The sequence below is a fragment of the Paramisgurnus dabryanus genome, chromosome 23 (assembly GCF_030506205.2).
Source record: "Paramisgurnus dabryanus chromosome 23, PD_genome_1.1, whole genome shotgun sequence".
Lineage (NCBI taxonomy): Eukaryota > Metazoa > Chordata > Actinopteri > Cypriniformes > Cobitidae > Paramisgurnus > Paramisgurnus dabryanus.
Window position 1 is genome coordinate 1,721,214 of NC_133359.1, and position 20,691 is coordinate 1,741,904.

General features: G+C 37.0%; 1 protein-coding gene across 4 annotated transcripts in view; it reads right to left on the bottom strand.

Annotated features, from left to right (window-relative positions):
• The window catches only part of mon2 (MON2 homolog, regulator of endosome-to-Golgi trafficking), a 30,007-nt gene continuing 9,316 nt past the window's right edge, over positions 1-20,691 (bottom strand). Inside the window, exons 5-36 of one of the 4 annotated variants that reach the window (XM_065277359.1) lie at positions 19,552-19,681; positions 19,369-19,466; positions 19,155-19,280; positions 18,873-19,070; positions 18,626-18,750; positions 18,297-18,424; positions 17,216-17,369; positions 16,928-17,133; positions 15,604-15,685; positions 14,984-15,165; positions 14,785-14,897; positions 14,532-14,636; positions 14,366-14,446; positions 14,174-14,247; positions 13,998-14,088; positions 12,850-12,951; positions 11,609-11,719; positions 10,508-10,683; positions 10,192-10,354; positions 9,822-10,115; positions 9,528-9,726; positions 8,810-9,444; positions 8,575-8,718; positions 6,636-6,653; positions 4,863-4,958; positions 4,306-4,434; positions 4,010-4,200; positions 3,824-3,884; positions 3,605-3,728; positions 3,193-3,400; positions 1,031-1,113; positions 1-818 (exon numbers count right to left, since the gene is read on the bottom strand). In XM_065277359.1, coding sequence (XP_065133431.1) covers positions 655-818; positions 1,031-1,113; positions 3,193-3,400; positions 3,605-3,728; positions 3,824-3,884; positions 4,010-4,200; positions 4,306-4,434; positions 4,863-4,958; positions 6,636-6,653; positions 8,575-8,718; positions 8,810-9,444; positions 9,528-9,726; positions 9,822-10,115; positions 10,192-10,354; positions 10,508-10,683; positions 11,609-11,719; positions 12,850-12,951; positions 13,998-14,088; positions 14,174-14,247; positions 14,366-14,446; positions 14,532-14,636; positions 14,785-14,897; positions 14,984-15,165; positions 15,604-15,685; positions 16,928-17,133; positions 17,216-17,369; positions 18,297-18,424; positions 18,626-18,750; positions 18,873-19,070; positions 19,155-19,280; positions 19,369-19,466; positions 19,552-19,681 — 4,791 coding nt within the window. In that variant the 3' untranslated portion in view covers positions 1-654. Of the gene's footprint in view, positions 819-1,030; positions 1,114-3,192; positions 3,401-3,604; positions 3,729-3,823; positions 3,885-4,009; positions 4,201-4,305; positions 4,435-4,862; positions 4,959-6,635; positions 6,654-8,574; positions 8,719-8,809; positions 9,445-9,527; positions 9,727-9,821; positions 10,116-10,191; positions 10,355-10,507; positions 10,684-11,608; positions 11,720-12,849; positions 12,952-13,997; positions 14,089-14,173; positions 14,248-14,365; positions 14,447-14,531; positions 14,637-14,784; positions 14,898-14,983; positions 15,166-15,603; positions 15,686-16,927; positions 17,134-17,215; positions 17,370-18,284; positions 18,425-18,625; positions 18,751-18,872; positions 19,071-19,154; positions 19,281-19,368; positions 19,467-19,551; positions 19,682-20,691 lie in introns of all 4 variants that reach the window. The other 3 variants (XM_065277358.1, XM_065277360.1, XM_065277361.1) reach the window with 3 other exon arrangements.

The window sequence follows — 20,691 nt, forward strand, 5'->3', positions numbered from 1 at the left end:
CGGTCTTTAGACGGTTTCATTTGACCCCAACCAAAAAAATGTAACAAAAAAAAATTGGCGACGCGCTTGGCTCACACACGAGACTGCGAGTGCATGATTTTCAATGCGATGGTTTCTGTAATAAATGCTCTGCTAAATATAAATTATTTGTAAAATAAGCAGAGAAGTGACACATTTCATATGTTCATAGAACTGTAGCATTTATTATTGTACACACACGGGTTCAACCCTTCTCAATGTGACTAAAGATGACGTGGAATGTTACAGTAAGATCTTGCATAAAATCCCAAATTGCTGTTGAGAAAACTTCACAAAAAAAGACCATCCTTCATTTATTTATGATGATTTTTCTTTAAATGATTTTTGATTTTGACCTCTTTTTCAAAATCACATCTTTAACACTATCACCAAACACTGTACATGAGGGGGAAAAACAAAAACCCATAAAAACAACAAACACTGCATATTTAATGTAGCTGTTAATACATCGTTAAAGTCGGCCAATCAGAATCTACGCAGCTCGTATTAGAAGCTTAAAACAATGGCATTTGGAGCTGTCGATCAATGACGTTTGCCATGGCGATGGGGGCGAGTCCTCACGCGTGGGGTGTGAAACAGTCACATTCATGATTGTGGTGGAATAAAAACTTTCAGTCACGATTCGCCGTTCTGAACTTTGGAGACGGGCGGCTGCATGAAGTCCTTAAAGGGCCCTAGTGCGTCTTTGAGGGCGGAGCTTACTTCAGGTGACGAGCAGGTGATGCATTCCACCAGAGTGGGGTACAGCGCGATCACCTGAGCCCAAACGTTACCGTCCACTGATGGAGAGGGAAGAGAGACAGAAATAAGCAAAAATAACACCCATCTCATCTCATCTCATCATGCCTGTAATGTCTAATAATGCTGTCATGATGATATTTTGAGACAGATAGATAGGCAGAAATAATTAATAGAAAATAAATGTTTTGATGAAGAAACAGTGCAGATACTGAAAGATGTTTTAAAGAATTGAATGGCGAACGTCTCTCACCATTTTCCGGCTGTGTCTTTTTGAGAGAATCCATGAGGGTACTAATGGCTTTTAAGACAAAGATGATCTCAGTCACTTGTTGCCTTGGAAAAACAAAACAAGAGATTTTTTAAAAACTAGCCTATAAACATATTGGTAATACTTTATAATAAGGTTGTATTACTAAACATTGGTAAATGTGTTAACTAACATGAATAAACAGTTTTTTTAAAAAGTTGCCCGCCAGCATTTTTTGTTATTTTCACAAAAGTTTCACAAAATGCCTTCCAGGAGAATTTTCTTCTATAAATATATAAACATACAAATATATCAAATGAAATAACAGACCCTCTGCTTTCAAACAAACAAACAAACAAACCAGGGAAAACCGTATCATCCTATCTAAAAAATTTTCTCTGCTTATAAACTCTTAAATATGTACCGAGCCCCTAAGGTGACATTGTAATAAAAAAAGTTTAGTTTCATGTGCTCACGCGAAACCTTCATGTGCAGAATTTTTTTTGAAGTTAAATTTCGCATGAAACTATCGCGTGCGCACGTGAAACTATAACGCAATACTATAACGTGAAACTATAACGCAATGCTATAACGTGAAACCATAACACGATACTATACCGCAAAACTATAACGTGAAACTATAGCGCGGTATTATAATGTGAAATTATAGCGCAGTATTATAACGTGAAACTATAGCGCGATATTATAACATGAAACTATAACGCAATACTATAACGTGAAACTATAACGCAATACTATAATGTGAAACTATAACGTGAAACTATAACGTGAAATTATAACGCAATATAATAACGTGAAACTATAACGCGATACCATACTGTGAAACTATAATGCGGTATTATAACGTGAAACTATAACGTGAAACTATAGCGCAATACTATAACGTGAAACTATAACGTGAAACTATAACGTGAAACTATAACGTGAAACTATAACGTGAAACTATAGCGCAATATTATAACGTGAAACTATAACGTGAAACTATAACGCGATACTATAACGTGAAACTATAGCGCAATATTATAACGTGAAACTGTAACGCAATACTATAACGTGAAACTATAACATGAAACTATAGCGCAATATTATAACGTGAAACTTTAACGTGAAACTGTAACGCAATAGTTTCACGTGCGCACGCGAAACTAAACTTTTTTAAATTTTTGCTCCATGTCCCCTTATGGCAGGGGTGTCCAAAGTCGGTCCTGGAGGGCCTGTGTCCTGCAGAGTTTAGCTAAAACTTCCCTCAACACACCTGCCTCAAAGTATCTAGTCTGCCTAGTAAGACCTTGATTAGCTGGATCAGGTGTGTTTGATTAGGGTTGGAATAAAACTCTGCAGAGACACCGGCCCTCCAGGAGCAGGAGTGGACACCCCTGCCTTATGGGCTCCGTAAATATGTGTATTTTTCTTTAAAAATACAAATTTTTAGCAAACAGCTGAAATAATTGCATTTTTGTGAAGGAATTTTGTTAGAGATCAGATTCAGAACGATTATCAAAACATACACAGAGTTGAAAATGAGTAAATAAATAAAGTTTTGGCTTTAGTTTTTTCATAAACTGGGTAAGCCATCTAGTGGATAATCGGGGTATTGCAGATTAACATAAAAATTAATCAGGAACTGTTTTTTATGCAAATGTTTTCTCTTAACTGATGAGATAACTCATCAATGGCAGGAAAAGAGTTAATGAATTATACAAATTTTACATTGTGCATGGTCGCGGATTAACTGTACAAAGATGAAACCGATGAAAATATGCTTAGTTGGTTTCGAGTTTGAACGTGCCCTCTCAGTTTCAATGGGCATCTGATAACATCTATTCAATTAAATGATTATTGAATTATTAAAAGAAAACATCATTTTTGTATAGCATTTTATGCTAATAATAGAAAAAAAACAAATTGTATTTGGATGGGAACATTTCTAATACACAGTCATGATGAAAACCATTTGTCTTAAAAGATTTTGTTTATGCAATTAAGGCTTTAATCCTATTTATTTATGCCAAATGCATTTTTGATTTCAGGCTGAAATGTGACCTATATGTGTTTTAGTTCAACAAATGGACAAGAAGATACAGATCTTTACAACAAAAGTCTGATATGATTACTTTGCTCAGTGTGTATTTGTTTGTATTTACCTGGGCAGCGGGCAGCGTCCGCTCAACCTCTCGTCCTCCACGTATCGTCTGAGCACATCTTGTGCTCTCTGTAAGAGCACTGACAGGGCCATACGAGAGATGTAGCCCTCCTGTGGTGTCGAGACTTTATTACTGAAGGAAAACTGGAGCAGGGTCTCAAAACACACCTTGGAGAACTCCTCTCGCATACGCATGTCCATTTCTGCCTCTGTGACCGATGAAAGGATTGCAGACATTTTTATTGAATATTTGACAACAACATTTTTTACACAGCAGGTTTGATATCATTCTTATTTGTAATCTTTATGATCAGTGGTACGTTTGCAAAGGTCTAGAAATTGGAGATTTTAGTTTTTATCATAAATTAAATAAACGATTTATGGTTCGTTTTATCATTTTTGTCACTTCGTACCTGTGAAAGATGACGACTGAGAGTGAATCGAGCCTTTATTGAGCATGCTCATGATACGACCTACAAACTCTTTGGGTATGAAATTGGCAAACGGTAAAATCTCCGTGCTGATCAACTGCACCACCTAGTGGACAAAAACAGAAATATAATTTACGTGATTATTTGTAATTGTTTATAGGTGGTAGCAAATAAAATGTGGTTATATTTGTATAAAATTACCTCAACATCTATAGCTTCATTCCTCTGAAACTCTTGTATGGACAGATTATCTGGAGGTGTGCTATGAGACGCAAAAATACAATGAATAAATTTAAATGCTTTTTAAACAATATATTACGAATACACATACATCACGATCAATATATTTTTTATTTAATACGATTTTAAATGTAAAGCTTTGGGTACCTTTTTGTAAACAAAAAGTCCTCGAAGGCGTTCGCCAGCTCCGGCCACATGGTGTCAAATTTGCCTGAGGATGCTTGTTGCCGGGCAACAGGGAGCCCAATTGAAAGCACTTTTAGCAGTGAGGAAACGGCGAGTTTCCAGGTGCTCTCGGCAGGACACGCGTACTTCAGACCTAGAGGAACCCTTAAAGTCTGCAAAAAACACATTTATATTACATGATATTTTAATGTTGCCATTTAATGTGGGTTTGAAATCTGGTTTGACTCACCAGGTTTTGAAAATAGATGGAAAAATACCTTGATGATGCTTTGTAAGACTTTCTCATTAATGACGGCTTTATGACAGGCGGTTTTATGATAGAGATCGACCACCACCTCCAGAGAGCGCTCGGCAAACGGCACATAGTTCAAGGCCACCCACTCCGCCTGGACAGACAGACAAAAACAAACAGACAGAATCAAGGTGAATAAGTACATTTATAATAATATATAAATATTACATATAAACATCTCCTCCTAAACATGAATGTTTGTAAAATAACAAATCAAGGGTGGATAATGAGTAATCAAAACATAAACATTAACATTTGGTTCAATTGAATGATCACTAAATGTTATAGATCACATGACCCTGTACAGTATATGTGTTAGGGGACAGGGCTTAAACACTGAAGAGATATCTGGGAAAACAAAACTAATTTCATCATCGATTAGTTGGGCTGTGACATCACTTCCTCCCGCACCACCGTCGGACAACCGGACACGCGTCCGCTCCATACAGCGCCAGCTTATAGTCAAGCACTTTTCTTTATACAACATGAGCTGCACCTTTATCAGGCGCTGCTTCTTCTTACCGCGCAACCAGTAGACCTGCGTTGCCAGGTCCTCTGCCTTTCGGCACAGTTGTGAATTGGGCTTCTTTTAAACGGTTTCTGCAGATTGATGTTTTTCTGCAGGTTAGAGATTAAAGGATTTGGTTTATTAGTTGTTGGTGTTTGGGCTGTAAATAGTCATTGGGATGCTTTTGAATTAATTTTGAATGGCCATCGGGCGCGTTTTGTTAAGCGGTTCTGGCAACCCTAAAGGACAATGGTGTAAGCAAAAGCACAAAAGAACGAAAGGTTTAAATTTCATTCTTTAATATAAGTGAATTTGTAATTGTTTCACCGTTGTTGGGTTTTCATAAAAATAGTAATGAATCACAAATTATTACTGTAAAAATGCATTTTTGTGTCAAAAAATATTACATTGCTAAAACTCTGTAGTAGTGTGTGGCTTTTGCACGTTTAAAAGTTCATTTCTACACGTTAATACAAGTGCTGGGCAAAGATTAATCGCGATTAATTGCATACAAAATAAAAGTGATTTTTGGCATAATATGTGTGTACTGTTTGTAATTATTATGTATATATAAATACACACACATACATATATTCATTTCAGAATTATTTTATTTATATATATATATACATTTTTATTTATATATAATACAGAATATATAAAAATATAAATAAATATATATATACACATGTAAATATTTCTTAAATAAATGCATGAATGTGTGTGTGTATTTATATATACATAATAATTACACACAGCACACACTCATGTATTATGCCAAAAATCACTTTTATTTTGAATCCGAATAATCGCGATTAATCTTTGCCCAGCACTAATACCATAATTTAGTGCCTTATTTAGCTATAAGTAAAAAACCTAATTGAGTAAATATTTAGGTTTTTATCCGATTAGTCGATGAATCGCAAAAAAGGGCCCGATTAATCGATTATGAAAATAGTAACAGTTAGTAATCGTAACTCAAAACAGTTTGTGGTTACAATGCATATTAAATTGTGTGATTTTTTTGTGATTATAATGTTCGGCACGCAAAGCAAATAATGAATCGTGTAGTATTTTAAATATGCATATTCATACAGTAAATTTACATACAATGCACTTTTAAAAACACAATCTTTGTTTCGACACCATAATGATTCAGTTATGATCTATAACAAAAAAGGTTAAGAATGCTTGATTCTGATTGGCCAGTTGCAACATTTGCAGGTTTATTATTCCCACATAACCACTCAAAACTAATAACAAACGGTAACCCAGATGCTGCAAATCATTTTGACGAGTACAGTTTAATATTAGACAAAAATGTAATATAAATATGTCTTTTAATATAACATTATATTTGCAAATTATTAAACCAAATAGCGCGTTCGTGACATCTGAACGTCTTGCCTTATTTTAAATGTAATAAAAGTAAATGTGTTTTGTGGAAGGTCTGCATTTGTTAAAAATAAGCAAATAAAATATTTAAAATCAATATTTAATGTTCCTTACCTTACTTATGAGGTAAATAAACATAATCTCATATCAATAAATAAGTTATTTAGTTTGACAAAGTTTCACATTGTTTTACCATAGAGGTCTAGACACAACCACACAGTAACAGCACTAAAACAAGCTTGCATTTGTTGTGAAGCGGATAAATGAGCAAATCTGGCTGATGGGAAATAAAGAAAGCAAATGTACAAGTACATGAAGGGAGAGATGTTTGTCTGGGAGTTGTTAAATGAAGCTAAAGTGAGATGAAGAGACCGACAGCAGGAAGAACTCACCGGGGCGAACAGTTGGATCTACAGTGGATCCATATGAAGTACAAAAAACAGAACAAGAGAAGATCAGACAAATGTTTACTACTACAACAGGAACTAATGAAACAAAGCTATTTTAAAATGAGACAAATATGACATTATGAGAATGAACAACACAAGCACCCTCACGAATGTCCAAACCTGAAGATAAATTAATCAACTATGATCTAAAACAAAACTGAGCTGCTTTCAAATATTTATGCAACTGATGTGGAAAATGAACAAAAAGGTAGCTAGTCACACACTGAATCCAAATAGGACTAAAAATGTTTGGAAAAACATATTTTTACCATTTTATAAATTGCATTATGCCTTTTGTAGACAAGGTAATCCCAGAATGCATTGCAACAAACTCAAAGACTATTTATAGGGATGTGCAATATATCCAAATAACCAAAGTGCCGCAAATGTGCATACAGCGATATGCATATCGTAATGGTTTGTCATAAATGAGCAATTTTATTTAATATGTGAAAAGTAACATATGGACAAAGTTTTAGGTCAATGGTGATAATATAGTATAATATAATATTGTACACGCAGATGTTAGTTGGGATATGCGTGCGTGTGCAGAGATATTTAGTTTGTTTTTGTTTGTTTACGTTGTTAAAATGTCTGATCTGTTTTATGTAGTAAATGTCGCTTCATCTGAAAGCAGCCGATGGCAATTTATTACTAATCAAGGAACCGAACCAGCTTTACTGACGAGATGCGTGTGACAATCGCATGCGATTAATCGTGCAGCCCTAATCCTATCTATATTTTTTCTTTGCTTGTAAACTCTTAAATATGAGTATTTTTCTATAATTTTTTTTTTTTTTACCAAAAAGCTGAAATTATTGAATTTTTGTGAAGGAATTTTGTTACAGATCAGATTCAGAAAAATTATCAAAATTAATACATTATTTTTTGCTTCAGTTTTTTATAAATTTGGTAATTTAGTGGATAATCGCGGTATTACAGATTACCATAAAAACTCATCAGGAATACGTTTTTTCATACAAATGTTTTCTCTTAATCAACGAGATAACTCGTCAATGGCGGGGAAAAAGCGAAACCCTTTAAAATATTTGTAGAACACATGTTGGATAAATACAGTTTAAATTTAACTTCTTCCTTGTCAGCATTTTTAAATGCTGTCAGTAGGCACCAGTATTTTTTGATTTACACAAAACTTTAATGCATTACAGAAAACATTCTTCTTCAAATATATGAACATACAATATATCAAATAAAAGAACAAACCCTCTGCTTTCAAACAAAAAAAAATCATCCTATCTTCATTTGTCCTCTTTTTACGACCTCTCAAATATGAGTAGGTTTCTTCAAACATATAATTGCATTTTTGTCAAAAACTTTTGATAGAGATCAGACTCAGATCAATGATCAAAACATACACTGAGTTTTTTACTGTTTTTGGATCAGTGGATGCTTCAGTGATGTATAAGTTGTGTAAAAGCACCACCTAGTGGGTAATAGTGGAAATATGGATTGCCGTAAAAACTCATAATTGGCAGGGAAGCGTTTTCTCTTAATTGACAATATAACTTGTCAATGGCGGGGAAAGAGTTAAAATGTTTGCAAAACACATGCTGTGGACAAATAACAATTTTAAAGAACATAACATTGTCCAAAAAAAATACATGCAAACTAATTCATTTAGCAAGCTCCAAAATGTTAAAGAATGAAAAAAGCTTTGAAATGAAGAAAAAGAATCCATAGATTCATAAACACTGATGCAAAACTGAGTCTAAAAATGTGTGCAAAAACTCTCAGAAGATTCCAAAACCTCCCTAAACCTTGAACAAGATCATCTTACCAGAAACAGACATGAAGATGAAATAAAACAGAAAACAGCAACGATCAAAATGAAGCAGTGATGTGGAGAACAGTAGAGACTCACCTGGTTGTATTTGGCATTGGCCACATGTTTGGTCTCCATTTTTCCATACTGAGGAGGTTTACAGGAAAACTCCACGAACAACAAAAGCTGCTGGAAGATGGCGGGATACATCACCTGAAGATTCTCTGAACCTACACAGATCGCCTGAAAGTAAAGCAAAACATCTTAGTCATACATTCTCAAAGTGTCCAGATAAAAAAGGAGTTACTAAGAACAGAGTAAACGAATAATCAACCTTCTGTAGGACATCCAGGGCTGTAAGTACGGCTTCCTGTAGACTAGTGAGCACCGCCTCTGTGTATGACGGCAAGATGAAGGGCGAAGCATCAGAGCTTATGGGGACAGACACGGCACCGTGCAGAATCACGCCCAGCTTCTTTAGATCTTCCATGCTGAACCCTCCTGCAATGTGCTGATACAACGCTGGGAAAATCTGTATCAATGCCGTCAGGAACGGCTGACTGGGTACAAACGAGAGTTTATCCGTTCCGCCGCTCGGTGGGCGCGTGCACTCGGTTCCTATCCGGTACCAGGTGTTCCATGCTGACCACCAGAGGGGGGAGTCATCCTGATCCTCCCCAGGCGGAGGAAGCTGAGTTTGGGCACCGTAGCGCTGGGCTAACCGCTCGGCGAGGGAATCGGACCGGATGAGGGGTCTGCCTGGACCGGAGCTTTGAAGAGGTTCCATGAGGACAGCGGAAACGTCAATTGCACCCAGAGCGTCTGGTTTATCCGTGTCTTTAACGGGAGTGACTAGCTGAAGGATCTCTTGAAAGCTTTTGAGGGCAGCGAGAGAAACTTCGTTGTTTTTGCTGAGGGCTGCGGACTGGATGTGGTCCAACAGGACTTCCCAAGCTTTGAAGAAGTCACCTGTACGGGGCACATGACGGGGCACAGTTTTACTTAGAAAAAATCAGGTTTCTTCTTCAAGAACCACATTTCTCAACACTTACCCAACTGCTGCAGTAAATATCTCCTGGTGTTGAAGATCCGAGCTACACCCGCGAGTGTCAGAACCCACGTTTCCGCCCATTGCTTCTCGGCCGTGTCGCGAGAATGGTGGATGAGGATGTTCCCGCCGCCTGATTCGATTTTTTCTTTGTCAGCCGTGGTGGAGGACTTCCTGACGCAGTTAAGTAGATGAAAGAGAACCTGTGGACAACATGTTTAAGTTTATGGTACCTTGCAATTTCTGAATATTGTAAATTTGTACGAAAATAATTGGGTGGACCAACGTGACCCTGTACCTTCCAAACCACAATGTTCCAGGTCGATGGTTGTAGCAAAGTTCCATGCGCAGCGATAGTGGAGAACATCGTCTGGCCGGCACTTTTCCTCACGGCCGGCCGTGGATCCACGCACAGCTCGCCCAGTTTGGCATACAGACACAACCACAGGCAGTCGAAGGGCGGAGCAGGGTGAAAGGGCCTGTTCAAAGGTTCGCCTATATCTTGGGCCTGTTTTACGAGAATCGCTTCCTCCTTCTCCAGCTCTTCTGTAATAGTTTCTCCTCTTTGGAAAAAGTAGTCTGAGATGTTCCACTGAAAGGGGAACGTAAAACAAATCAGATGCCAAACTATTCTCAAGCCATTTTAAATACCCAGACAGACTTCTCACCAGCAGGCCGATGGACGTCAGGCTGATGTTGAGCTCCTGGTTCTGAAGGCCAAAACTGCCCGCTACATCCACCACTATCTGGAGGCACGTGCAAGGCATTGTGGGTAAGAAGTCGGTCACTACCAACTGCAGGCACTGAAATGCTGTACGTATGAGGGACTCGCTGCGAAACAAAAGACATGTTGAGTACAAGTAAGACAAACAATTCAAGTGAGACTCAGAAAACATAAAAATGAATGCAAAATTTCTGTTTTGCCGGCCTCCACCAATCTGCTGATCCAAACCAGCAGTAGCAGTCTTAACCAACATGTCTCACCCCTGGTCGTTGCGAATGGCTCCGATGACCCCCAGCACCAGAGGCCAACCTGGGCCGAGGCTGTCGCCCTGGTTCTGCAAAATCTGAAGGACACACTCCAGCTGTTTCTGCCTGATGTCCGCGTGAAGAACGTTGGACAGCTCCTTCAATGGGTGTAATAGTAGCAGGTGCAGTCTCTGGAAGAGGAAAGATGATTGGTTGTAGGTCTTTTAACTCATTTGCCACCAGCCTTTTTTTTTCAAAGTTACCCCCCAGCATTTTTGTGATTTTCACAAAAGTTTTACAAAATTCTTTGGAGGAAAGATTTTCTTCTATAGACGGTTTCAGCAATAACAACATAAACAAGCGGCTGTCGTGGTCCGCACGTAACTTCCGGTAAACTCCACTAAGAATAAATAACAACCAACTATTTAAACGTAGTTTATTTATATAACAAGCAAAAAAACAACACATAGATAACCTAGGAAGCCAAAACATTTGTTATTTTCGACGAGGCATTTGTTCAAGAGATCAGTTTAGCAACTAGTCAGACCATTAAAAAAAAACTAAACCAGAAGTAAAGTTCGGATCCAGACGTGTATCGCGTCAGCGATTTGTAAACCTACAAATATATCAAATGAAATAACAGACCATTTGCTTTTAACAAACAATAAACAAAAAACATACAAAACGGGGAAAAAACTTTCATTATGAATTTACTTCTTCCACTTAATTTAAACACTGAAATATTGTCATTTATCTTCAAAAATACAACATTTTGAGCAAAAACCTTAAAAATTGTGTTTTTTTTAAAGGAATTTATATTAGAGATCAGACTCGGATGGATTATCAAACATAAATGCAGTTTTTTTTTTTTTTTAATTGTTTTTTTCTTTAGTTTTTGATAAATTTGGTTTGGTGGATAAATCTAGTGGATAAAAACGGTATTACACCTTTTCATAGAAATTCTTCAAAACTGCAAATTTATCAGGTAAATATTAACTCATAATTGACAAGACAACTCGTCAATGGCGGCGACAGAGATAACAGGAACTTATTTGAGATTTTTTTATGATTTGAGATTTTTTTATGATTTGAGATTTTGAGTATTTTTATGATTACCTGGTTCTGAGACAGCGGCGGCTCGTGTTTGTAGGAGAGTCCGGCTTTGATCAGCGAGGTGACGGCTTCTGCCCCCCACTCCCTCATTCGAGCGTTAGGGTGCTGACATACCTGCAAAATCATGCCACAATGCAAAAACATGCCAGGTTTACGTGACCCTGTTTGTAAAATCCAATTCTTATAATGTAATGATGTAAAGTTTGATTTCAATCTCTGACATGATCTTACTCAGTTAATAATAAATATATCAAAATTAATTTTTCACAGAATGATCTTTACATTATGTTGGATTATTTTATGTAGTAATTCACAAAAATGCTCATATTTTAACAGGCTTGTGACATTTACCCAAATATAAAGAAAAGAAATACTGCAAATAAAGCATGATCATTTATCAATGTCATTTGTGGTCAACAACAAAACACCAAATGGCAAAGCAAAACAGAACGGTCATAAAAATAAGGAATTAAATAAGATATTATGTATGGAAATATGCCACATGCTCTTAAACGATGATGATTATGATCCAGTGTTTGTGTTTGAAATTAAATGATTTGACAAAGAAACAAATGATTACATTTTCAAGGAGAAATGACAACGTGACAAACTATTAATGACAGAAACAAGAGAACTGATCCTCATAGAGTAAAGAAGAAAGATCAGACTTACCTTCTATAACACAGACATGTCGAAAGAGAGAGAGAGAGAGAGAGAGAGAGAGAGAGAACATAAGAGCGTTTAGTAGTTTGAGTGTTTATAGCACTACAAGAGAAATATTTGAGTCCAGCACTACAGCAGACTGAAGTAGGGACAAGAAAAGACAACAAGAAGATCAAATAATGTTTTACTAATCACAAAAACCTGATGACTCTCTATTCCCTTAGAAAGAATCATGATGAACTAATATCTGCTTTGGGTTACACAGATTGAGATTAGTGACCCTGTTTATGAAAACCCAGCTAACCCATCATTTATGTGTGTGTGCGCGAGAGAGTTTTCTACATAAAATCATCATATGTCACTCTGTAAAGAACATTCAGTGTCAAATATAATCTTGATATCTTTATTATTGCTGATAATAATCCTGGATTTCACAGACAGGGTCACATTTAACAAACACACCAATGAGCTCTGCAGTTATTAGTAGTATTAAATGTGCACCACTGATACACCCATTTAATGCTAACACTTCAGTAACTAATGGCTTTCTCTTCTCCAGATGATGAGGTTTCTGGTCTCACCTCCAGCAGATGAGCCGTCAGCGGCCTCCAGAGAATCTCGATCCGATCCATATTGACCAGCCCCGTCTCCAAGAGTTTGGCCACGGCAAACAGAGATGGTTCCTGTCCACATGACCAAAAAATTCCAGTAACCGGTGAAGGTGGATGATTTACTTGAATGGTGCATTTATTCAGACTCAAATAAAGTGTTAATCATGAGCGATTTATATGTTATGTCAATACATGTTAATGCAAATGACACGGCACAAATTGTGCATTTCGTTTAAATCGCACAAGTTGAATATTCTGAACATCGGCGGATATTCGCGCTGTGTTAACCAATCAGGAGCTTGCTCTAGTAGTGACATGATTACGACATAGCGAATTGTGCGAATTTCACACACAAATTACGCGAATTTCACACGCGATTGACGAAAATTTCACACGTGAATGACGCAAATTTCAAAAGCGAATAGTGAAAATTTAACTCACGAATGACGCATATTTCACACGCAAATGACGCAAATTTTCACACGTGAATGATGCAAATTTCACACACATATTACGCGCATTTTACACGTGAATGATGCAAATTTCACACACAAATTACGCAAATTTCACACGCGATTGACGAAAATTTCACACGCAAATGACGCAAATTTCAAAAGCGAATGGCGAAAATTTCACTCATGAATGACACAAATTTCACGCGCAAATGACGCAAATTTTACACGCGAATGTGCAAATATCACAAGCGAATTGCGTGAATTTTACACATGAATTATGCACATTTCACACACAAATTACGCAAATTTCCCAGGCGAATGAAGCTAATTACACACGCAAATGACGCGAATTTCAAACGTGACTGATGCGAATTTCACATGTGAATGACGCAAATTTCACACAAAAATTACGCCAATTTTACTCGTGAATGATGCAACTTTTACTAGCAAATGACGCACATTTCACTCACAAACGACCTGAATTTTTACACGCGAATGATGCAAGTTAACTCAAAATGTAGAAAAAAATTAACTCAAGTGTCCAACTACACGTGAATAGTGCTATTTTCCGCTTCATTCGCGTCTGATATGAACACACAGTAAGACTAATCTTTTGAATTTTAGCTGTATTATTGAATAAAAAAAGAACGAGCAGAAACACACCTTGTTATTACCGTAAGCCATCTCCATGGCCTCCATTGATAAAGAGCACAGCGCGTTTATCAGGTGATGTAGAGAAACATCATCCAGGTATCTACAATCACACACACCAACATAAATTACATCAAATAAGAAAGGATTTAATAATGATCCAACTGAATGAATGCAGTGATGCTTACTGTGAGCTTTCAAAGAGTCTGGAGAGGATATTTGATATGACAGGCAGATCGGTCATCACCGCTGTGGTTAACACCTGCCAAAAACGATAAATAAAAACACTTAAGGTATTAAATGTCAAAATCATTTTAATGGAGATGTAGAGAGAAACACGAGTGTATGCTGAGCTGTGAAAGGCATTATATCTTACTAACCGTGCTGGGACCTTCAACAGCCCGTCCAGGTTTCAAAACACCACCGACGCCTGGCTTCAAACCCAGAATCCACACCAGATGCTAACAGAGACGATAAAATGATAAATGGTTCAAATAAATATGCTACAAATAAATAATAAAAACAACTTTCTGTGTGTTTTTGTACCTGCAGTGTGGCTAAAACCAGCTGCCAGGAGGTTCCCAGATAAACACCATGACAATGAGCCAAATTCAACAACGTCCGCATGCACTGAATGTTCTTCGCTGTGAGCTAGGAGAGAGCGAGACAGTCATGCTATTGTGATATTGTATATTTGTCCTTGATACTTGTACAATGAAATACTGTAAACACAATCATGCCAGTAAAGTACTGTAAATTCAAAACAATCTTCATCTCGATATACAAGTGTGAGATTTACCACTACTGTCCCCTGTGGCTGTGCGGTGAGAGGTTGACCCACTGCTACCACCTGCTGGTGAGATTCACTGGATGGACTCACAATCTGCACATTCTGTCCCTGGATAGAGTACACTACACACACAAACCACCAAAAATTTACACACACATGCACACGCTGTATTTCTGAAAGAAAAGTATGGATGAAGAGGCTCTTGTACCTTTATTGGAGAGGCTGGCGGCGCTGCTGCTCAGTATGGTCAGGGCATAGTGAGGAGGAAGAGACGCTTTACACACGGCCGTAATGAACGCATCACGCGGCGTCACCAAACCCAGACGACCGCACAGAGAGGCCACGGAGAGCTCCGCCTTCAGGATGTTCTCTGTGGCCGCCTCATCCGTACTGATGTGAACAAATAAAGCAGATGTCATCAACACAGACTCTCTATTCATTTAGCAAGATTTCAATATACAAATGTATAAATATAATAACATGCTTTTATTGCTGAACGAAGAAGAAACTATTTGCAAGGCAAAAAACTAATGTATTGATCGGGGCAATGCGACATTATTGCTATTTATCTGCATGCATACCATCACAACAGTATGCAATAACTTGCATACTTAAACAAGTTATAGTCAAGTTTTAGGTTGATGCAGATGGACTGGTAAGACACATGTTTTCCATTGCCCCCCCAAAAAAAGAATGCACAACTTTTTTGCATATTAAATTTATCTTCAATTTCATGCATTTCTAATATTGATCAATTGCTTTGAATGTCACAATAAAATTGATTTAGAAATTAGTTTTTAGGTTTTAATGTAAAGCGTATACGTGTACCTGGCATCCAGCAGAAGTGAGAGAGCAGCCAGCAGGCCACACCAGCAAGCGTTGACCATCTCTTCCCAAACCTCATGAGCCACTACAACACACACAACACATGTGTTTATGCACATCACAGGACCTAAATGAAAACATCTGACTACTCAAATGCTCTTTAAAAGCACTTGAACTGATTTTAAACAGCTTTGCAATTTCTTGCATCACAGACAGAAATCATCACAGTGCATTCGATTGTAAAATAGTCTTTATGTTGACTATCGTTTGGGGCAGAAAGGGCTCGAATGTGCATTCAAATATCTGCATGTTTTTCATACATTTTTAGTAACAATAACGTTAACGTATAACAATAAAAGTAATCACTTGATTGATTGAAAATATACACTGCAAAAAAATGATTTTCAAGAAAAAAAAGTCTTAGTATTTTTGTCTTGTTTTCAGTAAAAATATCAAAAAATTCTAAAATTAAGATGCTTATTCTTGATGAGCAAAACAACCCAAAAAAATAAGTTTAGTTTTTAGACCAAAAATATTAAATTTAAGTGATTTTGTGCATAAAACAAGCAAATTTCTTGAATTTAGTGTTTTAAAAAAAATCTCGATTTTTTTGCTTACCCCATTGGCATTTTTTTTTTTTTGCTTGTTTTATTCACAAAATCACTTAAATGCAATATTTTTGGTCGTAAAACTAGACTTATTTTCTTGGGTCATTTTGCTCATCAAGAAAAAGCATCTTAATTTAAGAATTTTTAGATATTTTTACTGAAAACAAGACAAAAAAAAGACATTTTCTCTTGAAAATCATTTTCTGCAGTGTACTTAGTATTTTGTCTTGTTTTTAGTAGAAATATCTACAAATTCTTAAATCAAGATGTATTCTCTTAATGAGCAAATGACCCAAGAAAATAAGTTTTTAGACCAAAAATATACAATTTAAGTGAAATTTTGGTTAAAACAAGCAAAAAAAAATCTGCCAATGGGGTGAGAAATTTTTTATTGAATTAAGTGTTTTTAAAAAAAAAGTTAACTTGAAAGACTTTAAGATTTTTTTTCTCATCCCATTGGCAGATATTTTTGCTTGTTTTAAGCACAAATTCACTTAAATTATATATTTTTTGTCTAAAAACTAGACTTATTTTCTTATTTTCAAAAATACAATTTCTTTTTCTTGAAAATCATTTTTTGCAGTGTATATACATGAATTCATGAAGGCCAAGAGCAATTAGATCACGGTTTAATCCACTAATAGCTCCCAGTTTAAAGGAACTACAGCCTCATTTACAGATGAATCTCTGAAAGAGTCTCATGCACGATCAACACTCACTGGGTTCCTGTTGGGAGCTGTCACTCAGAGGAGTTGTCACAGGCTCCGCCCCCTCTCTCATGGCTGCCTCCTGCTCCTCTCTGTTGAGCTCTTTCTCGATCATGGTGGTGATGCCTCTGACCAGATCCAACAGAGCACTGAATGCCACAGACATGGCGTAACCTTCCGGGATTGACGGTGGCTCCACTTTATCCAACATTTCCAAACTGAAAGGAAACAAGAGGCGAATCACACAGAGAAAAACTACACGTGTATGTAAAGCAATCGTGAAATGGGTTCATCACTCACTATGTGGCTTTGGCACTGCCCTGAACGCTGACATTCATCAGAGGGATCCAGGTACCGCGGTACTCAAATGCGGCCTGTGTGGTCAGAACTCCTCCTGGACCTGCGACCCCCGGGACTCCCTGAGCAGACGTCTGAGCACCAGAAACTGAACCACCTGATACAAACACACACATAGAAAGCGATTTCACAAAGATTAATGAAGAGATTCATCTGCACCACATCACACAAGACACAATACAAGCCAAATTCCAATTCTCTGTAAGGTATAGTAGGTAAATACCCTCACAATAACTCAGTGGTAACTTTACAAGGAGGATTAGTGCCAAGCTAAAATAAAAACATCTCGAGATTAAAGTCATTATAATGTGACATTTAAAAAGTCTAAATAAATTAAATTACAGGAAAAAAGTCATAATATTTTGAGAATAAAGTCAAATATAACGAGAATAAAGTAAAAAAACTTGGAGAATAAAGTCAATATATAACAAAAAAGTCCTAAAATTTATCCTCCTGACTTTATTCTCGTTATATGACGACTTTAGTCTCAAAGTATTGCGACTTTATTCTCGAAATATTGCAAATGTATCCTCGAAATATTGCGACTTTATGCACAAAATATTGTTACTTTATGCACGAAATATTGCGACTTCATTCTCAGTATATTGACTTTAATATTTAAATATTCCAACTTTATTCTCAAAATATTCTGACTTTAGTATTGTTATATTGACTTTATTCTCAAATTATTGCGACTTTATTCTCAAAATATTGCAACTTCATTCTTGGTATATTGACTTTAATATTTAAATATTCCAACTTTATTCCCAAAATATTCCGACTTTAGTTTTGTTATATTGACTGTATTCTCAAATATTTGCGACTTTATTCTCAAAGTATTGCGACTTTATTCTCAAAATATTTTTAAACTCAAACATCCAAAAATAAACAACTGTTTTATTACATACTCAAAAATATATACTTCCCCCATCCCCAGTGAATTACATACTTCTTATAGTGTGTATAGTTCAAAACTCGACCCATTCAAACACTATAGGTGTATGTGTCTGACCTGCAGGTGTACCAGTGGATGAAGAGTTTCCTGAATTGGGGAGGATGAAGAGTGACTGGATGAAGGACCCCAGGGCATTGACGATGTCTCTGAAGACTTTAGTGGAGTGCTGCTTCATATCATACGACTGACAGAAAGACCTGCACATATACACACGGACATCATTCAAATATAAGAATTTTTATTTATACAAAGTGATAAACCATTAATCTATAAAACCTTTACGCTATAAAAATATCCCTTCTGTTCTGCCATGACTGTTTCTTTGCGAAAATTTACCGGAAACTTTCCGGCTCTTTGCAACCCTAGTCAAACCGGTTAGCTCAAGTGTGTTGTCTCACCGCAGTAAATGTGGTTGTACACACAGTCGGTGCACAGACTCCACAGCGACGGCTCTCAACCACTGTGGTTTCTCTCCATCCAGAAACTTCACCAGCAGAGACAAGAAGATCTCACACTCGGTCACCTACAACACACACAGAAACCATCAGCTCATAAACATTTGCTGTATGATTTAATAATATAACAGAATTGGACTTTAGGGGTAAACAGATAAACTGTTGTACACCGTCACCATCCGCATCTCACCAGGAGGCTGTAGAAGTGTTTAATGAGAACCGAGACGACCCGCAACAGTCGCATACAGATGGGGAAGTACGGTTTCTCCACGGGGGCCGGAGACGATGAGCTGGAACTGCTGCCCTGCCGAAACTTAATGTTCGGAGAGAAGAGTTTGATGACCAGAGGACAGACTCGCTCCTTCAGCAGGAAACTGAACTCCTGGTGCTATGAAGAAGAAACATGAAGGGTCAACAGCTGCGACGAAACGAGTGCATTTAACCCCGCTGATTGTGTTATTGTCATGTTCACCTGCAGAAAAACTTGAGGAAAGTCATTCAAAACTGATTCCAGCAGCTCCAATCCAAATGTCCGTGTCATCTCTGTCATGCCCACCAACCAGTAGGGGGCGTCAGCGTTCACCAGCTGACAGAGATCCTGCAGAGAATGCAGTAAACACAGAAGATGAACACAGATACAGATAGTGGTATTGTTTTTCTACATCCCAAAATCTTTCGAATCGCACCTGAAACAGCATGTAAGCATCTTTAGCGCTGGGTCTCAGCGTGCTGACAGAACGCCGGTTGCTGTTGCCTTGGACTGCAGGCGGTTCTTCTGCTAAACCTGCGAGAAAGGAAGTTACAGTAAATATATGACCAACCATTACAGCAGCTGTGACTTTAGCAATGATACATTAAGATATAACAACCTTTGAACTTCTCGTCCTCTGCCACCATTCTCTCAAAGACCACCGTGACGACCTGCCGGACGGTGGCGGCCGCTGTGTTATTAGTTATGTTGTCTTTCGTGAAGTGAAGTCGGAAACACAGAACAATCGCCTGACAAAAGAAACACAAAGCTATCGTTTAGTTTACAATTGTGTACATTTCTTGGTTTCTTGTGCACCATTCAAGATTAAAATCTCATTTGTCTAAATTAAAGATGCACCGATATATCGGCCTACAATCGGTATTGGAAAAGAAAAGCATTTTTCCCACTACCAGACATCGGACAATTTTAACTCTTTCCCCGCCATTGACAAGTTATCTCGTCAATTAAGAGAAAACATTTGCATAAAAAAAACGTGTTACTGATGAATTTTTATGTTAATCTGCAAAACCGCGATTATCTACTAGATGGATTATCCACTTACCCAGTTTATCAAAAAACTGAAGCCAAAACGTTATGTAATAATTTTAAACTCCATGTATGTTTTGATAATCGTTCTGAATCTGATCTCTAACAAAATTCCTTCACAAAAATGCATTTATTTAAGATTTTTGCCCAAAAAAGTATTTTTAAAGAAAAATGCCCATATTTAAGAGTTTATAAGCAGAGAAAAAAATATAGATAGGCTAGGTATAGATAATGTTTTCTTTTTCCATTTTGTTTGTTTGTTTGTTTGAAAGCAGAGGGTCATTTATTTTATTTGATATATTTGGGAATCAGTTAAACAATCAGCTGATGTCTGGTAGTGGGGAAAATGCTTTTACCTTCCGATACTGATTATATACCGATATATCGGTGGCAGATTAGTGCAGATTTTATCTTGACAATTATAAGGGGCAGAAAAAAACGCATCATGTGATTATTTGGAATTAGGTGACAATGACAACACTTCTAGGATTTCATGACATAATCATTTAAAATAAAGAGTAAAAGCAAATCTAGCGGTATCGGTAGATGCCATTCGAAGTAATCGAATATCAGTATCAGCACATACATTTTGTATCGTGCATCCCTAGTCTAAATTTATAGTTAGATATTAAATATATTAAATTCTCTGATTGGCTATAGATATGATGAAGATAAAGGGCTCATTATAGTTCTGCCTATGTCCTATGGCGTA